This window comes from Mesoplodon densirostris, chromosome 11 (genome assembly GCF_025265405.1).
Source record: "Mesoplodon densirostris isolate mMesDen1 chromosome 11, mMesDen1 primary haplotype, whole genome shotgun sequence".
Lineage (NCBI taxonomy): Eukaryota > Metazoa > Chordata > Mammalia > Artiodactyla > Ziphiidae > Mesoplodon > Mesoplodon densirostris.
Genome location: NC_082671.1, coordinates 85,254,946 through 85,278,386, shown reverse-complemented (window position 1 = coordinate 85,278,386; position 23,441 = coordinate 85,254,946). Strand labels below are relative to the sequence as shown.

The window sequence follows — 23,441 nt, the reverse complement described above, 5'->3', positions numbered from 1 at the left end:
AAGCAAAACCAGAAGCATGGCTCAGCCAACCACTCAGCATTGCTAAGTTTGCTTCATTCACTTCTTTAGGCTCTTTAGCCCTCATTCTCAATTCTGCATTTAGGACATTGAGTACTTTTGAAGAGAGTTAACAATTTTTCAATGTACATTTTTTTTTAAATGAACTCTTCTCCTGTTTTACTGTTTATTTATTTATTTTTTGGCCACACCGTGCAGCATGTGGGATCTTAGTTCCCCGACCAGGGATTGAACCCGTGCCCCGCTACATTGGGAGCGTGGAGTCTTAACCACTGGACCACCAGGGAAGTCCCCAACAATTTCTTAAAGTGAATTACTTTGATCACCAAAGTATATGCTGTTAAAAGATGTCTTGAATCAAACAAAATGACCCAAGAGTACTTGGGCTCTCAGAAGCTCCGCGTCTCACTCTCAAGAGCATTGCCCTGCTTTGATTTAAATCAGAGATGAACCACAAGAACGGCATCTTCCTCTAGGCTTTGCCACATCCTTTGTTTTTGTTTTGTTTTGTTTTTTAACCTAAATATTAAGACCTACCAATTTGTCTTTAGGAAAGTAGAAACTTTAAGACCTTGATGTAGAACATCGTACATGTACCAGATGATTAAAATACAGAAAGGGTGATTTTCTTTAGCAAAGGGGAAAGATCCTCTAAAGCGGAAGCTAGCATTTGTTTTGTACAGTTAATATTTTCACGTGGAACAATTACTGGAAGAGTAAGCGGAGGAACAAGTCGTATGTGACATTTACAAAAAGGGGTAAAGCCAACTTAGTGGATGGCCGATTCCCAAATGGGAATTAAGGGCTGTGAGGGGGCTTTACGTACATGTCTGATGTTCGATGCTGATGCCACCAACAGCCATTCTTTTCCGTGGGATGCTTTTGTTGACTTCTTGAAGGAAATGTGTGTGCACAACATCAACGTGACACGAAAGAATGAACTCTCGGTCTTCCACTTGATGACAGTTTCAGTGTTATTTTGTTCACGTATTCATTGGTTTGGGGGTTAATCAACAGGTTTTAACTGTAATGTATTGGAAGAGATTATTTAGTTTTGAAATCACTCACTGTCTATTTTTGCAACAGTTTTTTTTTTTTTTTTTTTTTTACAAATAATTGTACTCAACAGAAACACCAAGATATTTTAAATGTGTTCCACTTACTGTAGTTTGTCTACAAGTCAGGCTAGATTTTAAATGGACATTCTGTGAAAAACAAGATGCCTTTTGCTTGCTATTTTAACTTAACGCCATTGTAGTTTTGCTTCATGTTAAAAAGAACTTTATTAGCAGTTATTTAAATTTAGAAGAAACTGCATTTTGGCACCGTACTTGTTATATGTAGCTAAACTCGATGCCTGTACAAAAACGTGGGAGAGAAATATGTATATGGAGACAGTAAAGCTATAAAAGGGAGAGTCTACCTTCATGACTTTAGATGCAGCTAAAATCCCCACAGATGTCCACCACATGAGCAGGTGATGATATTTTGAAGGCTGCAGAGTCACTGTTTTTTTAGATCCCTTCCAACGTGAATATATTATCATACCAGATTTATGTATAAATGTTGAGGCCTAGAATTTGCATTTTCTAAACCATGCAAGAGTTTTGCCGAGAAGAGCGCTGAAGAAAAGCGGTGAGGCTAAAGTGACCACAGGATCTGGAAGAGTGCAGTTCTTTGCTTAGGTAACCACCCCGGAAGGCAGCCTTAGTGCTTCTCCAAAATCCCTAAAGAAGATGTCACACAAATACCAGTAACTCGTAACATTTTTGCAACAGTACTATATACAGTGGGGCCCCAAGACTAGCTAATGTCAATATTTTCCAAATATTGACATTTCCAGAAACCAGCACATTTTGTGAAATGTTACACTTCAGAAAAAGGGGAAAAAAGGGTTTATAATACTATTAGCCATTTGCAAGCTATCAGTTCAAATATGCTATATTGTAACGTTTTAACACAGATCATATATTTCTGAACAATATCAAGATCGGCTAACTAGTATCCTTTTCTATTTTTTTTATTTTTTTAACATCTTTATTGGAGTATAATTGCTTTACATTGTTGTGTTAGTTGCTGATGTATAACAAAGTGAATCAGCTATACATATACATATATCCCCAAATCCCCTCCCTCTTTTCTATTTTTAAAAGACATTTAAAATGGTTTCGGTGGACTTATTCCAGGAAGAGGGAAAGATAACTTTCCCAGGAGTGCTGTTGTTAGGGACCATTTTCTTTAGTGACTTAAGCATCCAGACGTGATTGAAGAAATGATACTTTATTATTTTAAATTCTGTAGAGAAGACGAGAGAGTTCTCAGTTTCTCCGGGAAGACGACGACAGCTCTCTGAGACCCTCTCCTGTCTGCTGCCGGGGCTCTCTGGGAAGGAAAGCTGGAAGGAGAGGGTTGGGGGGTCCTATCGCTCTGATCCCCTTCCCAGGATCAGTAGCCTGATGTGTCATGCGTGTGTGAGAAGCAGCCGCTGGTGAAGAGACGTGTTCTGATGAGGGCATAAGTGAAGTAGACAGAGACTGAAACGACCTGTGGGAGGCTTTGGTCGGACAGGGGAGCAGAAGCGATGGTCACCATGGAGAGAGCTGGGGGGGGGACCAGAGATAAGGGCCACAGGGGGAGGAAAGGCTCTGAGCCTTTCCCTCGGGGGAACTGAGGGAGGTAGAAGTGCCTGCAGATGTAGGAGGTGGCTCAGACCAGGTGTATTCAGACCAGGGAAAGGGAAAGGTGCACAGATCTTACCTTTCTGCCAGGAAACGCCCGACGCTGCAGCTGGACTGGGACGCTGAGCACAGCTGTGCAGATTTCCCGGTCCCCACGGTCCCTTGGGGATCCTTCTGAGAGGAAGGGATGGTGTCTTGGGCCACACCTGACCCCACCCGGGACTCCTTCCTCCCTGGCGCAGCGTGTGTGCACACGTGTGAAAGAGACAAGGCAGATGTGATGTTGACGATCATTTGTGTGGTTGGCATTTAAGGAATGGCACCGGGGAGAAAGGGCACTGTTGTTAAGCAAAACATATTGCTGGTTGCCATTGATGGAAAAAGTGCACTGCCCAGATTTTTAATTAGCAGAGCTTTTAGGACGTGAATTTTCTTTTATTAAGCATGTTTTATCTTGCTTTTTTTTTCTAATGTTTCCACTGGGTGGTGCTGCAGGAATTCCTACCTTTTGCCTTGGATCTACCCTTCCCAGAAAGACGCCTCTAAAGCATAATAGGAGGAAGTCCTGATTTAGAAAGATTTTACAGTTTCAACACAATAGAAGAGTTTGGAGGATGCTCTGGCAGGAAATGCTTCAGTTTCTGGATGTGGAAAAACTACCATCATTTTGTGTCATGCAAAAGTGTTCTTACCGCACTGGGTATATACTTGTGGCCTTTACCAGCTTATTATTTAGCACAGAAAAGGTTTCAAGTTTATCTGAAAGGTTATGGTTTCATTCTAGTAGAAGTGGCCTGGAAGATTTCCTTTATTTTCGATTTTTGTAAAACAAAGTAAGCAAATAAACATTTTCTGATGTGAAGGCAACCACAGATTTAAAAAATCTCTCTGTGAAGGCTTTATTTGAAGCTGAAGGCATTATTCCATTTTTATTTTAAAGATCACTTACACGATGTATTGATCAAAAGGATATCTTACATTTTTACTTTTGAAATACTCTTAATTGTAAAAAGTCTTTTAGTTTGCTGACCTTCATGTATGGAGGGGGGATAGGGTTGACCTTGCTTAAGAAGTTGAAACAAGTTAACATCCCTGCCTGAGGTCATGCAACTCTTTTTTTTTTTTTTTTTTTTTTGCAGTACGCGGGCCTCTCACTGCTGTGGCCTCTCCCGTTGCGGAGCACAGGCTCCGGACACGCAGGCTCAGCGGCCATGGCTCAGGGCCTAGCCGCTCTGTGGCATGTGGGATCTTCCCAGACCGGGGCACGAACCTGTGTCCCCTGCATCGGCAGGCGGACTCTCAACCACTGCGCCACCAGGGAAGCCCCAAGCAACTCTTTAAGGTCATGGCTACGATGAAAATTTATATGTTCTGACTTCCAATGTTTCCCCTTGCACACAGGATCGAATTTTATTAATATTAACAGTACAAAAGTTTAGGTAAAAGATTTTCCATTCAAAGGCCTATGAAATATAAGAATCAGGGGTAGTGTGTGGGGAAATACCCACAGGAAATTAGGGAGCTCATTAAATTGAAGCTCATATTCAAGAACAGTTAGCAAGATCTTAAGTAAGTTTTACTGAATGCAAAACACCTTCTTAAATTTTATGTGCGTGTCATGAGATGCCATGAAATCCCAAATATGGCTTTCTTAGAACCTGAAAGAGGGCTTCCCCAGAGGTGTTCGTTTTTAAAGGAAAAATTTTTAGCCCCTGCTGGGTGCTCACCAAGTTCCGTCAGTCTTGTCGTTTCAGTGGGATCCCCATCATGTCCCTATTCGCAGTTCAGTGTTTCTCATGGTACATGTCATTGTTACGTGAAATGCACGCAGGTTTGGGGCCCCGCTCCGGGGCCGGCGAGATCGCCTACCTTTCATTTTCCACTTTCTTCCTCTTGTTCCACCATACAGTGTGCACACACCGAACAAGAGGATGAGTCTTTCCTGTTGAGAAGGAGCTAGGTTACAGAAGGCACAGCTTCTCACCTCCTGTCTTCATCAAGAGGCAACCTCGATTATTTAGCATTGGATGACACAGCTGTGTATTTAAACCAATAGCAGATCTTTTTAAAGGGGAACTGGGTTTTTAAAAAAAGTGATGGTGGGATGGGTTCAAATTTTCTTAAAAACAGAACCAGTTGGAACAACTGGAGTCACAGATGAGGCAAGCCAGAGATGAACAAGAAAACTTCCTGATTTGATTTCTCATAGGAATGTTGTATCGCCGTCTGTGTTAAAATGGGACTTTTCTCTTAGTAGCAGTGAGATGTGCATATAAGAAATGAAGCCTCTGCTGGGGAAACTATGTGTGGTGATTAAGAAGCTGGACTTTGGAGCCACGTGCCCTGTATACAAGTCTCTGTTTTCCCAAAATACTCCCGTGGCCGGAGCGTCTTATTCTACCTTGTTAAGTCATGCAGTATCAAATTCAGATAACGTGTATCAAGTGCTCAACACAATGCCTGCTACATAGTAAATGCTCATCAAATGTTAGCGTTAAAAAAGAAAAGCTCCTATTTAAATAAGTAATGGATTTTTTTTGGTAGGAGCCCTATTCTTGAGAATTCCATGGACACTCAGTATTGGCTGGTGGGGGACGATATAGCTAACATTTCCTTTAGAATGGGACTCTTTGAGATTTATAAGTTACCTTTAGGATTTAAATCTATCTTTTTTTCTCTACTAGAGAATGTTAGAGTCTCAGAAAGGGTCCATGGACCAAACACAGGAAGAAGATACTACCCTGGGGATGAGTGTGTGTGTGTGTGTGTGTGTGTGTATGTATCTGTTCTCTGGGTGTAATTATATGCTTTAGGTTGACCGTATGAGACTGCTGGTATTTGACTGTTTTTGACCCATAAAAACAACTTCATATGGTTGAACCTAATAGTTGGTGATATGGTTAAGAAACATAATTTGAAATAGCATCATAATGAGAGAGATTATAATGAAGAATGATTATATTTTATTTTCATATGTTATTTATCAAAGCCTCAAAAGTCAACATTTGTCAGGCAGCCTTGGACCACTAATAATCATCCTGATATAACTTCTGCTGTGTGCAGTGTTATGAAGTAGTCTTGAATTTTCACTGGGGACTTATTAGTAGTTTTATCACATCGAATGTATCATTTTTCTAGCTCCATACTCTTTTGACCCAAATGACTACTGTTAGGAGAATTCGTTCAGTATTTTTTTTCCACGTTGAATTCATATGGTTAATGACTCTGGGGAAGAAAACAAAGTCTCCGTGAGTTTCCTTGGGCAATAAGAGTAGCAGTGTTCTTACAGAAAGCAGAGTTTGGCTGTCGTGTTGAGGGTTAAAACAGAGCTGACACAAGGCAAAATGAAACCAGAGCTGCAATTACAAAGCGGGACAGATGTAGGAGGCCAGGTTTCCTGTGGCCCATTTTCCAGTTTCCTGCCTGCAACCTGCAGAAGAAGAGGAAGCCAAACGTTCCCAAGTATGAGAGCTGAAAGGGGACGTGCTTCAAGCCAGAAGTAAGATCCTCAAAAACAACACAGACAACAAAAACAATTGCCAAGAAAGTGAAGGTTCGGGTTTAGTCCAACAATGTCTGGGAAGGAGCAACCCATCTGTTTAAAGAAAAAGCATTGTCAGCCAGAGCCTGTGCTTCTCTGTGAGACTCCATGGGGGCACCTGGGGACTGTCTCAGGGTGTAGGAACCTCTGATTTTTTACAGTCCTAATCATCTTTCAAGACGTCTGCTTTTTTAAAAAATACCATTGGTTACCTGGAAAGATTTTCCCTGCAGTGCCCAGGGCTTCTGAGTCTGTTTCCCGGGCATGTTGACATACGGGGGTGGTGATTGGCTGTAATGAACTACAGCCCCACTTCGGGAAAGCTGGGTGACCAGTTGGCCGCTTTGATCTAGCAGGCTTGTGTTCCTTTAACTGCTTTATAAAATTATATCTGATGCTTTCAAGGAAGAGATTAAATGGAGATGTGTACATATGTGGAGGACTACAGATCGTACACTCTTTGTGTGGCTACCTGATTGTGAGCCACGTGGGGAGATGCTGGAGAAGTGGACAAGTCCATCTTTCTCCCAAGGAAAAAAAGAGAAAAATAAAATTCTACTGTGTCTGGGCTCTTTAGCATGTGATAGAAGAGTCTCTGAAGTCAGATGTTACAGTCCCTACGTTAAAGGTAAAGAAATTGAGATCCCAAGAACTTGAGATTCATGGCTCACTTTTTTATTGAATGCCTGTGGTTTGCCAGGTGTGCTGTGTTGGAATTGCTGGGTGATGCTGATGGAATGATGGCTAACAAGAAATAGCTCCATCTGTGGGAGCCTTGTTGAGAGCTTCATAGGAGGCACAGATGCAGGCAGCATCTAAGCCTTGTTGAAGGCTCACAATGTACAGGGCCCTGTGCCCAGCTTCTCCCATACACTATCTCATTCAAATCGACTTGTTTCTTTCAGGTGCAGAGAAATAGGTGGGTGCTTCTGGGACAGTCATTTGTTATTATCATTTTTAACCCCGTGGACTGATCACCACCTCTTCCTCTGGCCCAGGAGGAACAAACTCAGTACCAGGAACATTAGGAAGTTTTGGGATGTTGCCAAATTAGGGACCCAAGGGGTATCCATGTGAGGCAGCCTAGAGTGAGAAGAGGCCCTTTCCCATCTGCATGTGGGCCTAGCCTGAAAGTGTGGGATAAGATAGGGCTGGATGTGCAATCCTGGGGTGGGGTGGGGGGAATGGCCTGCATAGACAGATGTGGGAGGAAGTAGAATGGCTGGAACGCACTTTCCCAGCTGGCGTTAATGTAGCCATCCAGTTACTTTTCCAAAGGAAATTCACCCATGTAAAAGTCTCCAGCAAACCAGTTGAACTGCTTCTCATTTACCCACAGACAACAGAGTTTCAGGAGGAAGGAGGGGTGGATCATACACACAGTAAAGGGCAGATGTTGTTATTACAGTGGCTATCAGTGATTTCCCCGGAAAAATCTTTCTCTGTCCTCAGATAGAGGAGTTATTTGAAAAACCGGATTTGAAAAACATTGTGAACTCTAAAGGGTAAAAAAGTAGGCTGAGCCATGGCTGCTTTCCCTCTTTTCCTGTTCACTCTGCTCTTCAAAGCATGGACAATCTGTAGATATTCACAGAATGAATGAGAATATAAACATTTTTTAATAGATAAGAGAGCTTTGAGGGACATGAACTTGGCCTCACCGATTAGCTTTTTTTTTTTTTTTTACATGCAGTGTTTGACAGTAATTAAGATGTCTTCTGAAAATAAATGTTAATAATCTTAGTTCCACCTTCTCAAAAATAACAAAAAAGACTTCAGTTTGTGCTTAGTTACCAAATATTAATCCTTATTGACTTGGTGCCCTAAAATTATTCTGTGCTGAGTTATCGCAGACCACAAATAGTACGCATTGTTGTTTTCCAATTCCTTGCCTTAAGTACAGGTGGTTTTTGTTTGTTTTTTAAAATTATTTATTTATTTATTTGGCTGCTTCAGGTCTTAGTTGCGGCATGCGGCATCTTCGTTGAGGCATGGGGCATCTAGTTCCCTGACCAGGGATCGAACCTGGGCCCTCTGCATCGGGAGTGCGATGGTTCCTGACGTTTCTCTTGGACACTGATAACATAACAATACAGAAACTCTTAATAGATGTTGCTCTGGACAGAGGAATTGGACTTAAGAGAATTTTCAGTACTAAGTGTTTAAATCCATACTCACTTCTGTAACCATGCAGTTTTTTTTTTTTTTTTCTTTTTGCGGTATGCGGGCCTCTCACTGTTGTGGCCTCTCCCGTTGCGGAGCACAGGCTCCGGATGCGCAGGCCCAGCGGCCATGGCTCGCGGGCCCAGCCGCTCCGCGGCATATGGGATCCTCCCAGATCGGGGCACGAACCCGTATCCCCTGCATCGGCAGGCGGACTCTTAACCACTGCGCCACCAGGGAGGCCCCATGCAGTTTTTAACAAGTAAAAAGACATGAACTTGCAACACCTACTTTGTTTATTTCTTACACAGGAGTTTTTCTCCTTTCCTTGGACTCTCTCGTTTCTGACTAATTGGTGTTTTTAAGTTGGCTAATTTCTCTAGTTCCCACAACATGTAGGATTTATAAAGATAATCTGACCCCCTTCAGGCCCCACCTCAGTGTAACTTAAAAAATGAAACCAGAAACATGCAAAGAGAAGTGTTAGGTTGCCACGGATATAAAGAAGAGCAAATAAGTGGGCTTTTCAGCTTCTAAGAATGGAAGCAAAAACCTCACGCTTTGCGTACATGGTCTGTGCAGTCCCGTCTCACGTTAGGATGTCTGGCGCCACCTTGTGGCAGATAGAGAGAGTGCCTGCCTCCAAGGAGAGGAAAGCAACTTCTATGAGGAAGGAGGCGGCCTGAGAAGGTGCCGGGGCAGGTCTAGGTGTCAAGGGGGCTGAAGCTTAAACAATTTGGGGAAATCCTCTTTGTACAGGCCCCCACCAAGTTATAAATGCAACATCCCTGGGGCCCCTAGACTTGTGCCAGGTGGTGGTCCCCGGGGCATTCGGGTCTCCCATCAGCTTCACTGGGAGCCCTCCTGGCGGCAGGGTGACAAGGTGGTGATGCTGGCGCTCATGGGGCAGGGCTAACTCTCCTGGCAGCCTGGCCGCTGCTGGAGGCTTGGTGGACTTGGAAGGCGCACAGTAACCTCTGGACTTCGTCGTTGTTGTTTTAATTGAGGTGGAGTTGATTTACAATATTAGTTTCCAGTGTACAGCAGAGTGTTTCCAAATTTTATAGATTAAACTCCATTTACAGTTATTATAGAACATTGGCTATATTCCCTGTGCTGTTCAATGTATCCTTGTAGCTTATTTATTCTTTCGATGGTTGTTCAGCAGTTCGTTGTGATTTTGCTGTTTTCGTGAGGGGGGTGTGCTCACGTCCATCTACTTTGCCATCTTGTCCCTGCCCCATGCTTGTTTATTTTATGCACAGTAGTTTGTACCCTTATCTTGTCCCTCCCCGCTTCCCCCTCCCTCCTGGTGGCCACTAGTTTGTTCTCTGTGCGTCTAGGGTGGCCTTTGTTTCTCAGGCACAAGTTGGAGGTTGTCTCTGGGTAGACCGCAGAGCCGTTTCATCCAGGCCCCTACGCGGAGCCTTGCTTTTGCCTTTGCCATTGCTCCCCCCCACCCCTGCCCTGCCCACCGCGGGGAACATCTGCCTCTGTCCTCTCACGCTTTTCTTTTTTAAGGTGGGAGAATATTCTTCTCTTGCCTTCTGGCCCCCAGAACCTCAAATGCTCTCCTACCCAAGACTCACTCCTGAGGACACAACTCAGTGAATTGTAAATCTGTACCAGAACCTGGTTTTTAGGACCCAACAGAAGCTAAATGTTAGCAAGGAAAGGGGAGAAATTCTGGGCTTGCTCTCTGGTCAGCAGCAGTTCCTTAACTCTAGCTTTCAGCTTTTGAAGGAGGGGGTTTGATCAAATCCTCTCACCCTTTTCAAATTTTCCTCACCTTTTGTTTAAGGCTGTGCTCAAGCTTACTCTTCTAGAAAGCCTTCTCCAGCTAGTCTGATCCTAATCCTGATCCTGATGTGACTTCTATATCCTTGGTAGGAGGCGGTATAACAGAGTGGCTAAGGGCATGGGCTGTGGCCTATACTAATCTCAGTTTTATTCATTCATTTATTTGACAGATGTTTCTTGAGCACCTACTATGACCTGGCAGTGATCTAAGAGATAGGGCTGCATCAGCAAGCAAAACAAAGTTTGGGACTCGTGGAGTCAACCTTCAAGAGCAGTGCTTTTCAAACCATCTATGGAGAAGGACCGGTGTTTTAAATTTCCAGTACATTGTGGACTGATAATTTTGGATAATACCATAAAAATTAATTACTAGGAAAATAAAATTAAAAACAAAGATACCAAAATACAAGCCCCTAGTTTTTATTATAGATTAGGCAGGCGTAAGATTATATTTCAGTAAATAAGAATAAACATAATGGGGGAAATAATTACAAAAAGCTACATATTCGGGGCTTCCCTGGTGGCGCAGCGGTTGAGAGTCCGCCTGCCGATGCAGGGGGGACACGGGTTCGTGCCCCGGTCCGGGAGGATCCCACATGCCGCGGAGCGGCTGGGCCTGTGAGCCATGGCCGCTGAGCCTGCACGTCCAGAGCCTGTGCTCCGCAACGGGAGGGGCCACAACAGTGAGAGGCCTGTGTACCGCAAAAAAAAAAAAAAGCTACATATTCACTGAAAATGCATATAAAGGCAGTTACATAGAAGATCACTATTCCTACTGATAACTTTTGTCGTTCTGTAATTTTAGCCAAAGGAAAAAGTCATAAGTGAAATAGAGATTCCCTGTATTAAATGCCTATAAGCACACTTTAAACAAACACCATACTTATGAATACTTCGCTTTTCATGTAGGAAAGTGTTTAGGTTGACTAATTAATCTAGGTTGGATACAACAGTGCTACTTTCAGGAGACGAGGTATATAAACTGTTTCTGTGTTTTATTTTAATTACGCTTGAGAGAAGCCCGTTTCACAGAGGTATGTTGACCAGACAGAAAGAAGAGATTTTTAAACCCATTCCAGCAAACTCAGGATATTCATTTTTTAACTTTCATCTAAAATGCAGCAAGTTTGCTGAATTTTAAACTCCCATCTTCATTCCTTCACTAGTTGCCAGTTCCAACAATTTATCCTATAACATAATACAGTTACAATTAAATCATCTTTTAATGAAACCAATGAATTGTAGATTTTTATACACTTTGGGGTTATAGTTGAAAAACTAACCTTGAACATCACACATCTTAGCATGGTCCTTCTTCATGTTTCTGACTAGTCCATAGTTTGTGCTGACCAGATAAGCCTACTGATCACATACTTGGACGTGGTGACAATGACAAATTGCAGTGAAGTCTCTAAATATTTACTCTCAATTCCTGTACTTAACTCATCATGGACTGGTGACCAACAGTTTGCGCTGATGTTGGCCACACAGAGAGTAGACTGTGCTCTTCCACAGTTGGGCCTCAATTTCCTCATCTGCAAGGAGGGAACAGTAATTTTATTTAACTCAGAGCGCTGTTGTGGGAATTCAGTGAGATCATGCAAAGTGCTTGGTGTATGGTAAAGGCTTAATACATAATACCCAACATGTACAGAGAAAACCAAGAGAAGGCTCTTATAATCGGAAAAGACAGATTAGTGAATGAATGATACCACTGGAGGACACACTATGATAAAGTGCTCTAAGGACCCCTGGGATGAGTGTGTTCACATGAGTGTGTGAGTGTAAGTGATGTCCATTTGGGAGGACCTTTTGATCTTCTCTGTCCCGTGCTTTGTACTTACTGTTGGAGGCAACCTGACTTAGCACAAGGATGGTGACTGCATTTTACTGTTCTCACCCTGTTTCACGAGCGTTGGCCCTGTTTCTGCTCCCGAGGAGGGTGTTCAGCTCCCCACCCCCACCCCCAGTGGAAGTCTGCCTGGCTTTAGCTAGTTGGTGTGCCCAGAGCATTGGTGGCTGGTACCCTTGACCCGAGGGAGATGCCAAGGCTGTGATGGGGCCACGTGGCCTGACGGCTCTCATATGGGCCGAGAGGTGCACCAGCGATGATGAGTCAGTATCTACAGTCTATAGCATCCTTCCCTTTGAACCTCCATCCAGAAATTAAAGGATGAATCAATGATACTATTTGCATTCTTTAAAAACAAGGAGTTGAAAACACAGAACGAGGGTGGAAAGTAACCGCTCAGAGTCTGCCTAAGTGTCCCTCCCGCTCTGTGCCAGTGGACAAGCTCTACACTTGGGCCACCTCCACCCGGACCAGCCCAGGGAATGGACCCAGGCGGGCTCCATCTTCGTAAGCAGTGCTGTCCTGGCTATCCCTTGGCTTGTCGTTTTAGAACACTTCTCTTTCTTCTTTCTGACCCAACAGTTCTCATCTACTTGACTCCCTTCCCCGCTCCAGGGGCACAAGATGGACGGGCACAGACCTAGCTCCAAGGGAAGTGTGAGCACTCAAGGGCCATCTTTGCTGGAGTCGCAACAACTCGGAGGCCTCAGGCTAAGCATTTTAAGCCAGTGTTTCTTAAGCTGAAGGCAGTAAATAGGTACGCAGGGATCTGAGTTTTCTGTCAGAATTTTTTTTTAATCTGTTCTTTCATTTTTTAAAAAATTGAAGTATAGTTGATTAACAATGTTGTGTTAGTTTCAGGTGTACAGCAAAGTGATTCAGTTATATATATATATATATATATATATATATATATATATATATATATATATTCTTTTTCAGATTCTTTCCCATTGTAGGTTATTACAAGATATATTTTTTAACATCTTTATTGGTGTGTAATTGCTTTGCAGTGGTGTGTTTCTGCTGTACAACAAAGTGAATCAGCTATACATATACATATATCCCCATATCCCCTCCCTCTTGCATCTCCCTCCCACCCTCCCTATCCCACCCCTCTAGGTGGTCACAAAGCACCGAGCTGATCTCCCTGTGCTATGTGGCTGCTTCCCACTAGCTATCTATTTTACATTTGGTAGTGTATATAAGTCCATGCCACTCTCTCACTTCCTCCCAGCTTACCCTTCCCCCTCCCCGTGTCCTCAAGTCTATTCTCTATGTCTGCGTCTTTATTCCTGTCCTGCCCCTAGGTTCTTCAGAACCTTTTTTTTAGATTCCATATATATGTGTTAGCATACAGTATTTGTTTTTCTCTTTCTGACTTACTTCACTCTGTATGATAGACTCTACATCCATCCACCTCACTACAAATAACTCAATTTCATTTCTTTTTATGGCTGAGTAATATTCCATTGTATATATGTGCCACATCTTCTTTATCCATTCATTTGTTGATGGACACTTAGGTGGCTTCCATGTCCTGGCTATTGTAAACATAACTGCAATGAACATTGGGGTACATGACTCCTTTTGAATTATGGTTTTCTCAGGGTATATGCCCAGTAGTGGGATTGCTGGGTTGTATGGTGGTTCTATCTTTAGTTTTTTAAGGAACCTCCATACTGTTCTTCATAGTGGTGGTACCAACTTACATATTACATGATATTGAATATAGTTCCCTGTGCTATACAGTAGGTCTTTGTTATTTATGTTTTATATATAGTAGTGTGTATCTGTTAATGTTCTTTCACTTTTTTGTTTTTTGTTTTTTTTGAATTTTATTTTATTTTTTTATACAGCAAGTTCTTATTAGTCATCGGTTTTATACACATCAGTGTATACATGTCAATCCCAATCGCCAATTCATCACACCACCACCCTACCGCTGCTTTCCCCCTTGGTGTCCATACGTTTGTTCTCTACATCTGTGTCTCAATTTCTGCCCTGCAAACCGGTTCATCTGTACCATTTTTCTAGGTTCCACATATATGCGTTAATATACGATATTTGTTTTTCTCTTTCTCACTAACTTCACTCTGTATGACAGTCTCTAGATTTATCCACAGCTCTACAAATGACCCAATTTTGTTCCTTTTTATGGCTGAGTAATATTCCATTGTATATATATACCACATCTTCTTTACCCATTCATCTGTCGATGGGCATTTAGGTTGCTTCCATGACCTGGCTATTGTAAATAGTGCTGCAGTGAACATTGGGGTGCATGTGTCTTTTTTTTTTTTTTTAAGGTGTTGTGGGTAGGAGTTTATTAATTAATTTATTTATTTTGGCTGTGTTGGGTCTTCGTTTCTGTGTGTGGGCTTTCTCTAGTTGTGGCAAGCGGGGGCCACTCTTCACCGCGGTGTGCGTGCCTCTCACTATCGCGGCCTCTCTTGTTGTGGAGCACAGGCTCCAGACGCGCAGGCTCAGTAGTTGTGGCTCATGGGCCTAGTTGCTCTGTGGCATGTGGGATCCTCCCAGACCAGGGCTCGAACCCGTGTCCCCTGCATTAGCAGGCAGATTCTCAGCCACTGCGCCAGGGAAGCCCCTGCATGTGTCTTTTTGAATTATGGTTTTCTCAGGGTATATGCCTGGTAGTGGGATTACTGGGTCGTATGGTAATTCTATTTTTAGTGTTTTAAGGAACCTCCATACTGTTCTCCATAATGGCTGTATCAATTTACATATTACAAGATATTGAATATAGTTCCCTGTGCTATACAGTAGGTCTTTGTTATTTATCTATTTTATAATAGTAGTGTATATCTGTTAATGTTCTTTCATTTTTTGATGATAATCTTTAAAAAAAAACTCACATAAACGTATTCCAGGTTACCTTATAAACAATAGTCACCAAATAGCTGAAGATTCTCCCTGGATTTCAATGCTTGTATTGGAGTCATTGTCTAATGAACAAAGAACCAAGGTGGATACAGTAGCTAAATGATGCCTTTGAGCTAGGTGAAGGCCAAATGTCCTCACAATGTGTTCTACGCAGAGGTTTCCCTGTTGCTTAAAAAGTAATAGTAAACATTTGAATAACACTTATTATGTACCAGGTGTAGTTCAAGTGCATTCTTAGTAACTCATGTAATCCTTGCAACCACCCTGTAAAGGGAATACTTTTATTATCATCATCCCCATTTTCCTTATGGGGATATTGAGGCACAGAAGGGTTAAGTAACTTACCCAAAGTCCCACAGGCAGACAGGACTGGTACTTGCATTTGAACCCAGAGAGTCTGGCTCTGAATTTGTTTTACCCATTATGTAACCTTCCAAGTAGACAGAAGTGGTTCACCCTCTCGCCTGCTGCAAGCTGTAGAAAATAATTGTGCTTCCATGAAAAACTGCATTATCTAGTCTCTAGAGAAAAACCCCTTTGGATGATGTGATTCTGGCTTTATGGAAGCTATTTTACAATCCTGTTAATTATAGATAACTGATAGCAAAATAATTATTGTCTATAGATATGCAAATTCTGTTCTATCTTATAGTGTTCAGTTGATTCCTCTCTCACCCCATTTGTGCATTCATTTCAATATTCCTAATTTATAAATGCCTTTATTATTCAGATTCTTTTTTGAACTCGTTAGAACATCTGCCAAGTTCCTGCTTGACTAATGAGTGAAATAAAATCTTTAACATGTCTTCATTTTATATCTGTAGGAGAGCCATGATTTCACCCAATTAGAAAATTATTTTTTAACAAAGTTATTTCTCAACTCTTAGTTTCTCAGTGAGGCCTTCCATGACCTTCTGCTCATACACCCCAGGCTCCCCACACCCTTATCCTGCTCTGGTTGCATTTCCCCATAACACTATTCTTCCAACATACTATGTATTTTAATAGTCATATGTTTGTTGTTTATGGCCTGTCTTCTCCCTTTGGAATGTAAGCTCCATGAGGACAGAGGTCTTCATCTCCTTTGTTCTCTGATGTGTCCCAAATACCCAGAGGGTGTCTTGGCATAAAATGTACACTCAAAAAAATTTTGAAAAAAGTGGAGAGAGAATTGGGTCTCTCTCCTCTTTGTAGGGTATAATCATATAAACACATCTTACTCAAAATAACTTACATTGCCGTAACCTTTTTGTTGGTTGCCTTTCAACAAAACATCATGTGTCATATACAAAATTAATTGTTAATTTGAATAGGGTGGGAGCAGTCTATTTTATTTGTGAATTTCATGTGGCTGTATAAGAACTATAAACCTTGAGGTGTTTATATCCATTTTTCTTCTTTATATTGAAGGGAGACTATAATAAAAAAATTTAGTGGAAAAGATTTGTCAACATGGGAACATAATACACATATCTCTTGCTCCTTTAAAAGGATGTGTGTGTATTATTCAGATTTGACAAACTGTTTCAAATGATCTAACTGTGCTCCACAGCAGCAAGATCTAGGTTATAAATTACAAAGGAAAAGGAACAGTTGGGGCAAATAGCAGGTAGCTTTGTTCTCTGGAGAGGCCTGGATGAGGGCTTGCCAGCTGCTGTGACTGCGGTCTTGGGTTAGTTCCAACAGAAGTGGTGAGAGAGAGACCATCCACGGCAGGCGGTGGGATTGAGGGTGCAGTCAGCGGGGTACAGAAAGTATCTAATGCGGAAGGACACCTCTTCCTGTAAGAGCAGTGATGCTTTAGAAGTGGATCCTCCTAAATGTAAAAGTGCAGAGTTTGCTTTTGCATTAAGAATGGCATTACAAGTGCTATAGAATTTAAAGAATCAATCAATTAAAAAAATTAAAAATAAAAAAAAGAATAGAATCATGTGCTTTCCATGAAATTAAAAATAATTTAAAAATCATCAGTTGATGGTTTTGCAGCTATCATATCATTTCATGAGATTTTAAGGTTTCAAAGGATCATGTGTTCATATTGAAAATTAAATTTTATCAACTCTAAAAAAAAAAAAAATGACATTACAATACTTGATAAAATTTCATCCATTCAAAGTAAGATCTGGGGGGAAAAAACAGCATTTTCTAGGTAGCCAAAAATTTGATTTGGGAAATTTTTTTTTGATTAATAGCATTTTTTTTATGTATTCTATGTATTTTAAGTGGAGATTTGTGGGAAATCGGCTCAGTGAGGCTAGGCTGATGAAACATTTTAACTTAAAGCAGACCCCAGTTTGTATAATAATATATCAAACATAAATCTCAAGTATCAACACTTTCTTGAACTTTTTATTTAATAAGAGCCACAGGATGTTGTCTGAATTACACACATTCCTTACGATGGCAGCCGTATAACTTGGACTTGATTGTACCCACATGTTAAGATATAGGACTTTATTAAGGATTCTAGGCATCAAGGAATTAATTTTTTTAAAAAACACTTAATTTGGGCCTCCCTGGTGGCGCAAGTGGTTGAGAGTCCGCCTGCCGATGCAGGGGATATGGGTTCGTGCCCCGGTCTGGGAGGATCCCATATGCCACGGAGCGGCTGGGCCCGTGAGCCATGGCCGCTGAGCCTGCGCGTCCGGAGCCTGTGCTCCGCGACGGGGGAGGCCACAACAGTGAGAGGCCCGCATACCGCAAAAAAAAAAAACACTTAATTTTTCTTTCTGGTGAGAGAAGTCTTCATTTGGATGAATTTGCTAATATGTGTTGGTGGTTACGGGGGAGACTATTCCCCAGTCACGATGTTAGACTCTTTTTCTTTGCCAGCATCTGGGAGGGGGCAAAGTTTGTAGCTGGCAGAGGTGTGTCACAGAACGTGAAGCATGATTGTATGTGAAGACAACTGTGTAAATGATGAAACTTAATCATAGTTAAAATAAGTTAAGGTGGGAACTAAAATCAAAGAAACAGTGAGTACCCTTGATGGCTGGAACCACAGCGGTGACGTCAGCTGGTGACCCCTCCCCCGTCTGCCCTCCTGTTTCCCTCCCTCCCCGTGTCCCCACTCCCCACGTACACTCGCCCATTTCCATCACACCACTGGCTCCGGCCAGAGAGGATGGGGGCATCCAGAGCCGCCCTGGGGGCCCACTGTCTCCCAGAATGACTTCTGCCGAGTGTAGAAGGGGATGACAGATGTTTGTAGATGCAGTACGCTCACAGGGAAATTTTTTTTTTTTTTTTTTTGCGGTACGCGGGCCTCTCACTGTTGTGGCCTCTCCCGTTGCCGAGCACAGGCTCCGGACACGCAGGCCCAGCGGCCATGGCTCACGGGCCCAGCCGCTCCGCGGCATGTGGGATCTTCCCAGACCGGGGCACGAACCCGTGTCCCCTGCATCGGCAGGTGGACTCTCAACCACTGGGCCACCAGGGAAGCCCACAAGGAAACATTTTTGAGACTCATCCCTGAGTAATGTGTGGCTGGATTTCTAACAGTAAAGATTTGTGTGACTGCACACCCATTGAAACTGGTGGACCCACCAGGGTGGAGGAGTGGCCGAAGAGCTGGCAAAGGAGAAGGAGGCCCTCAGCGCCGGGCTTGACGGGCTTTAGGCAGAGGTGGCTTGAGGCCTTAGTCACCTCCAGTGCAGCCCTGTTACTCACATCCGCCCTCTAAGGGATCCTCCCATCCGCAGCCGAAGCCTGGCTCTGACACCTTGGTGTGGGAGAGTCAGGGGGCGAAGGGGTTGTTCCTCAGCCCACCCAGCCTCACCAAAGCTCTGAGTTTGTTGGGGCGGCTCTGTGATTCCTAGTTCTCAGCGCGTGCCTCCCCTCAGCCCGGTCCATTTATTCCAGAAACCTGGGAGGGCCCTAATGAGGGGGTCCACATCCCCACCATTGGCTCCTCTGCCTTTTCACTTTCTACTCTTTCATGTCTCCCTTTTCTTTCCCTCTTTCCTCCTTCTGCATTTGCCGTAGGCCGTGGCCACAGCACCCATGGTCATTTTTGTGGCCCACTCGTGACCCTCTGAGTAAAGGTGTGATCGGGCAATCCCCCTACATAGCATGCTTTCTCGTGTCTAGACACACCTCGTGATTGTGAATGTAAGTTTACAGTGTAAAGATATTGCACCCCAGCAAAGAGAGAATTATTTTAGACCAAGATGTCGGGCACTGTAATTGTCAACTCTTGCTACAATGGTGCCGCATAACAAACAGCCCCAGGAGTCACTGGCAAACAGCAGTATTTATTTTCCTCATTGGTTAACCTCAGGGATGCTGCTTCAGACTGTGTGTTGTGGGACTTGGCTCCAGGCTTTGGGTTGAGCTCAGGTTGGCTCCGCATGCCTTTCACTTTTGGGCAGCAGCTTCACGGCAGTAACAGGAGCACAAGAGGAAAAGTGCAAACATGGGACGCCTCTTAGACCTCAGCTGAGAATTGGCACATTGTCATTTCTACTCATCCTTCTATTGGCTAAATCAAATCACGTGGCCAAGCCCAAATTTCAGTGGGATGGGAAGAAAGTACTCCACCTGCTCTGGGGCACTGCTTCATGGTCACTTGAAAGGGAGAAGGGGTGAAGAATGGAGAACATTTATCCAGTCTGCCATACAGGTCCTCATCATTTATGTCCGAGGCACATGGCTCTGATACACGGGCTTGGAACGCCAAGGAAAGGGATTCCAGGAAGCACAAGAAGCTCCGAGGAGTCCTGGTTGGTAGAAGCACTAAGTGTAAAACAGATGGAGGTGTTTACGTTGTCCTCCCGTCCCATCTGGAACAGGATGGCTCGTGTCAATTAAAGGTGGGGGAGGTGCAGGTGGCTGACCACTATCCTACCTGGCATGTGAGCCACAGACCCAGAAATCCTTTCTGTCCAGACCTCTAAACCCACTGGCCGCCTTCTGCCCTTGAAAATTGTAAAGATATTTGAAAGCTTACTGTCTGAAGTGTTTGGCTGACAACACACCAAAGAGTTTGAGACAACTGTTAACAATTCTTAGTGCCAATGATGAGAAGAAAGTTGTGGCTCGTCCTCAAGTAATTGGAAGCTCATATTAGGAGTTGGAGCTGGCAGGCTGCTGCGGATGCGCCACCGCCGTTGCGCTTACAAGACTCATGAGATGCAAAGGCGGTTTTGATCTAACAATGAAATGACTTACTGTCTTACAGACTGAGTGGCCATTGTGGTGAAGATTGATTTCTGTAGAGAATATCTCCTTTAAAGAGCCATAAATAAAGTACCCTGTGGGTGTTTGAAGAACATTCCTAATCTGCTTCCCTTTAACTGAGAAACCCACGTTGCTCAGGGAAACAATAAAATGTATTCTTTTGGCGAAACATGTGAAAGGAAATAAGGAAATGAATACTTACTGGAGGGCTAGGTATGTTCACATCCATCCCCGTGCGGAAAGGAAGAAAAATGATTTGTCAGTCTGAACGCTGCCCCTTTAAGAGAAATGCAGGAGAGGTGTGGAGTTGACAAAAATATTGGTACAGATAACACCCCCTAAGGCTGTTATTCTGGCTTCCGGGTCTCCCAGAGTCGTGCATCTTTCTCACTGCTCCCTTGTTCCCTTCACCCTGGCTACCTCCTGGGGCTTCAGAGTTTCCTCCTGGCACAGTAGGGGATGATCCCAAGTTCTCTCTGGCTTTGCCCCCACCTCACAACTGGCCTTTGAAGCTTCCATCTGTGCCAGAAGACAATTTTCCACCCTCTGGTCATCCCTGGCTCCCTCAGCCCAGCACTAGGATCTTACCCCCATTTTTCCCAGATCAAAACCCAGGGCACTTCACGTGTCCAATCATGACAGTCGATCTGCGGTGAAGCTTTTGAGGCCAGCCCAACTGCTGCTTCTTTCCTGACGTACGAATGTTGATAAGACAAACGGTTGTTATTACTGTTGTTGTTGTTATTATTTTTAGAATCAGTACCCATTGCCATGAAAGTCCTCAGATGTCTGAAGTTGGTAACTGCCTGGGAGAGTGGGGAAAAATTTCCTCAAGGAGGTCCCCTATAAACTGGGTCATGATGGATGAGTAGGAGTTCACCAGGCTCCAAAGCTAGGGAACAGCATTTTAGGCAGAAGGAACAGCACCGACAAAGTCCACACCAGAGTCAAGGAAAGAAGATAAGATTTTATAGGCTTTCCTCTCACAGTGGAGAAAAAAATGCTTTTCCCATGTCTGTGCTTGTGCCACATGACAAGTGCCTGGGAAAGAGAACGACTCTTCAAGTGGCAGTGACCCATTCCTTAGGTCTATAAACATGTATCAGTCAGACGCACGCTACACTCGGGCATTGGGCTGGGTTATCAGAGTGCTGGGGATACAAAGAGTAATCCAACAAAGTCCCTTCCTCACGAAGCTCCCCGTGTGGTCACACTGATGGAAATACCCCAGGCCCCACGTAAATGCACTTATCACGGGGTCCAACGTTTCACACAAATAATGGCCTAGAGGCTGAGCAGCAAAGGAGTTGATAGGATGGGCGGGAACATGTTAATCATTGTGGGCATTAACAGTGATTAACATGGGGGATAGTTTGTATGAGGACTGATTCTAGGAATGGGCAGTTCATTAATCATTTTTTTCACATTATTCTCAACGCACCCCTGTTACCTGCCGGGATGTGTGTGGTGAATACGAAGGTCACAGGGCTTCCCTGTACTTCTGAATTGTGGCTCTTTACAAAAATGCAGCCAGGGGCTTCCCTGGTGGCGCAGTGGTTGAGAGTTCGCCTGCCGATGCAGGGGACACAGGTTCGTGCCCCGGTCCGGGAAGATCCCACATGCCGCGGAGCGGCTGGGCCCGTGAGCCATGGCCGCTGAGCCTGTGCTGCACAACGGGAGAGGCCACAACAGTGAGAGGCCCGCGTACTGCAAAAAAAAAAAAAAAAAAAAAAAATGCAGCCAGAAGGCACCTGATTCAGAGTGGCCTGTTGGGATGGAAATGAAAGCAACTTTTGATTAGGCTCACTGGGGGCAGGGGGAGGTGCTGAGGTGCCCGCCCTGAGCCCCCGACCCCCCCCAGACCTGGCACCTGCACTGACGCGGCCCCTCCCTCCTCAGGTATGGAGAGTGCAATCACGCTGTGGCAGTTCCTGTTGCAGTTGCTGCTGGACCAGAAACATGAGCACCTGATCTGCTGGACCTCCAACGATGGTGAATTCAAGCTCCTCAAAGCAGAAGAAGTGGCCAAGCTGTGGGGACTCCGGAAAAACAAAACAAACATGAACTACGACAAGCTGAGCAGAGCCCTGCGATACTACTATGACAAGGTAAGCCTTTGCCCTTACGGGAGGCTGTCACGGGGCGGGAGCCACCTTCACAATCCATCCATGCAAGTGGAAAGTAGGGAAATCGAGGCAATTTATGTGGGTTTTGTTGCTGTTGTTTTATAAGAAAAACTATGCCGTAGGGATTTTTTTTTTCTGGAAGCCCTTAAGGTGTTATCGTGGGTCAAATCTTGTTCCCTCTGCACTTTCTTCTGTGTTGCTGCAGGATTTTGCTAATAACAACAGAAATTAGATGCGGGAAGGTTCTGGGGCCTCCCTCGTGGGCAGTTCTTGAGTGACAGAATGAATGCAATCTAGAAAGTCTGTCCGGTTTGTGATTCACTCAGACAGGCTTTGCAGGAATCCGGGGGATGGCACCTGGGATAGTTTATTTAACATTTGGGCACCTGCTATCCTCACGTATAAAATGGGGCTCATAATAGTGTGGGTTCAGGATTGCCGAGAAAAACTAAACAAGCCAACACACGGTAACCACTTAGAACAGTGCTTGGTGCCTGGGGATCGTGACTTCGTGGGAAACTTCCCTAATTAAAAGAAAAACCATTCTCATTTTTAAGTCACAGAAACAAGTCAGAGTGCTTTGTTAATGATAACACAGCATAGTTTCCAAAGTCAGGACTGTTGGGGTGAGTCGTAATGCATTTCTGGGAAAGCGGTTGATGTGCCTGGTAGGGCAAAATTAGTGCCCTTAGGGGTAATCATTTCAGGCCTGTAATTGTTGACCATTTCTGTGTTGATCTGTTGTTGCTGAATATTTAGCCTCATAGACATAAAGATTTGGAGTCCTAATAAGGATAAGCTTTTGTTCTGGTTTTACTCTTCTTGGTGAAAGGTGAATTAAAAACGGATTTAAATATTAGTTCCTGATCTGTGTTTGGTGCTTTCCTCCTGCCAACCTCTTTGGAATTCAAGACAGAGGATTGCACATTGCAGGAAGTGGGAGCATCATTAATTATAGTGTTCCTTTGTATGATCGTAACTGCATATGATTGTCATTGAAATGTTAAAGGTGCTTCTCTTTAATGTAGCAGTTAATTAATGCTGGCTTAATGCAGCGTCTTACCAAGATGTAAAAGCACTTCTCACAAACTGCACTGTCTGAAAGCCTTGCAGATGGTTTATTGCTTTGCATTTTTTCCCCCAGGTTCTAAGTTACACAATGGGAATTGGGGCCCTCTGAG

The 23,441-nt window shown here is 43.7% G+C and overlaps 1 protein-coding gene across 2 annotated transcripts in view; it reads left to right on the top strand.

Moving 5' to 3' along the window:
• ELK3 (ETS transcription factor ELK3) overlaps positions 1 to 23,441 on the top strand; it is a 71,490-nt gene that overhangs the window by 9,462 nt on the left and 38,587 nt on the right. For both annotated transcript variants that reach the window (XM_060112271.1, XM_060112272.1), the window contains exon 2: positions 22,034 to 22,242. In XM_060112271.1, coding sequence (XP_059968254.1) covers positions 22,036 to 22,242 — 207 coding nt within the window. In that variant the 5' untranslated portion in view covers positions 22,034 to 22,035. The remainder of the gene's footprint in view (positions 1 to 22,033; positions 22,243 to 23,441) is intronic.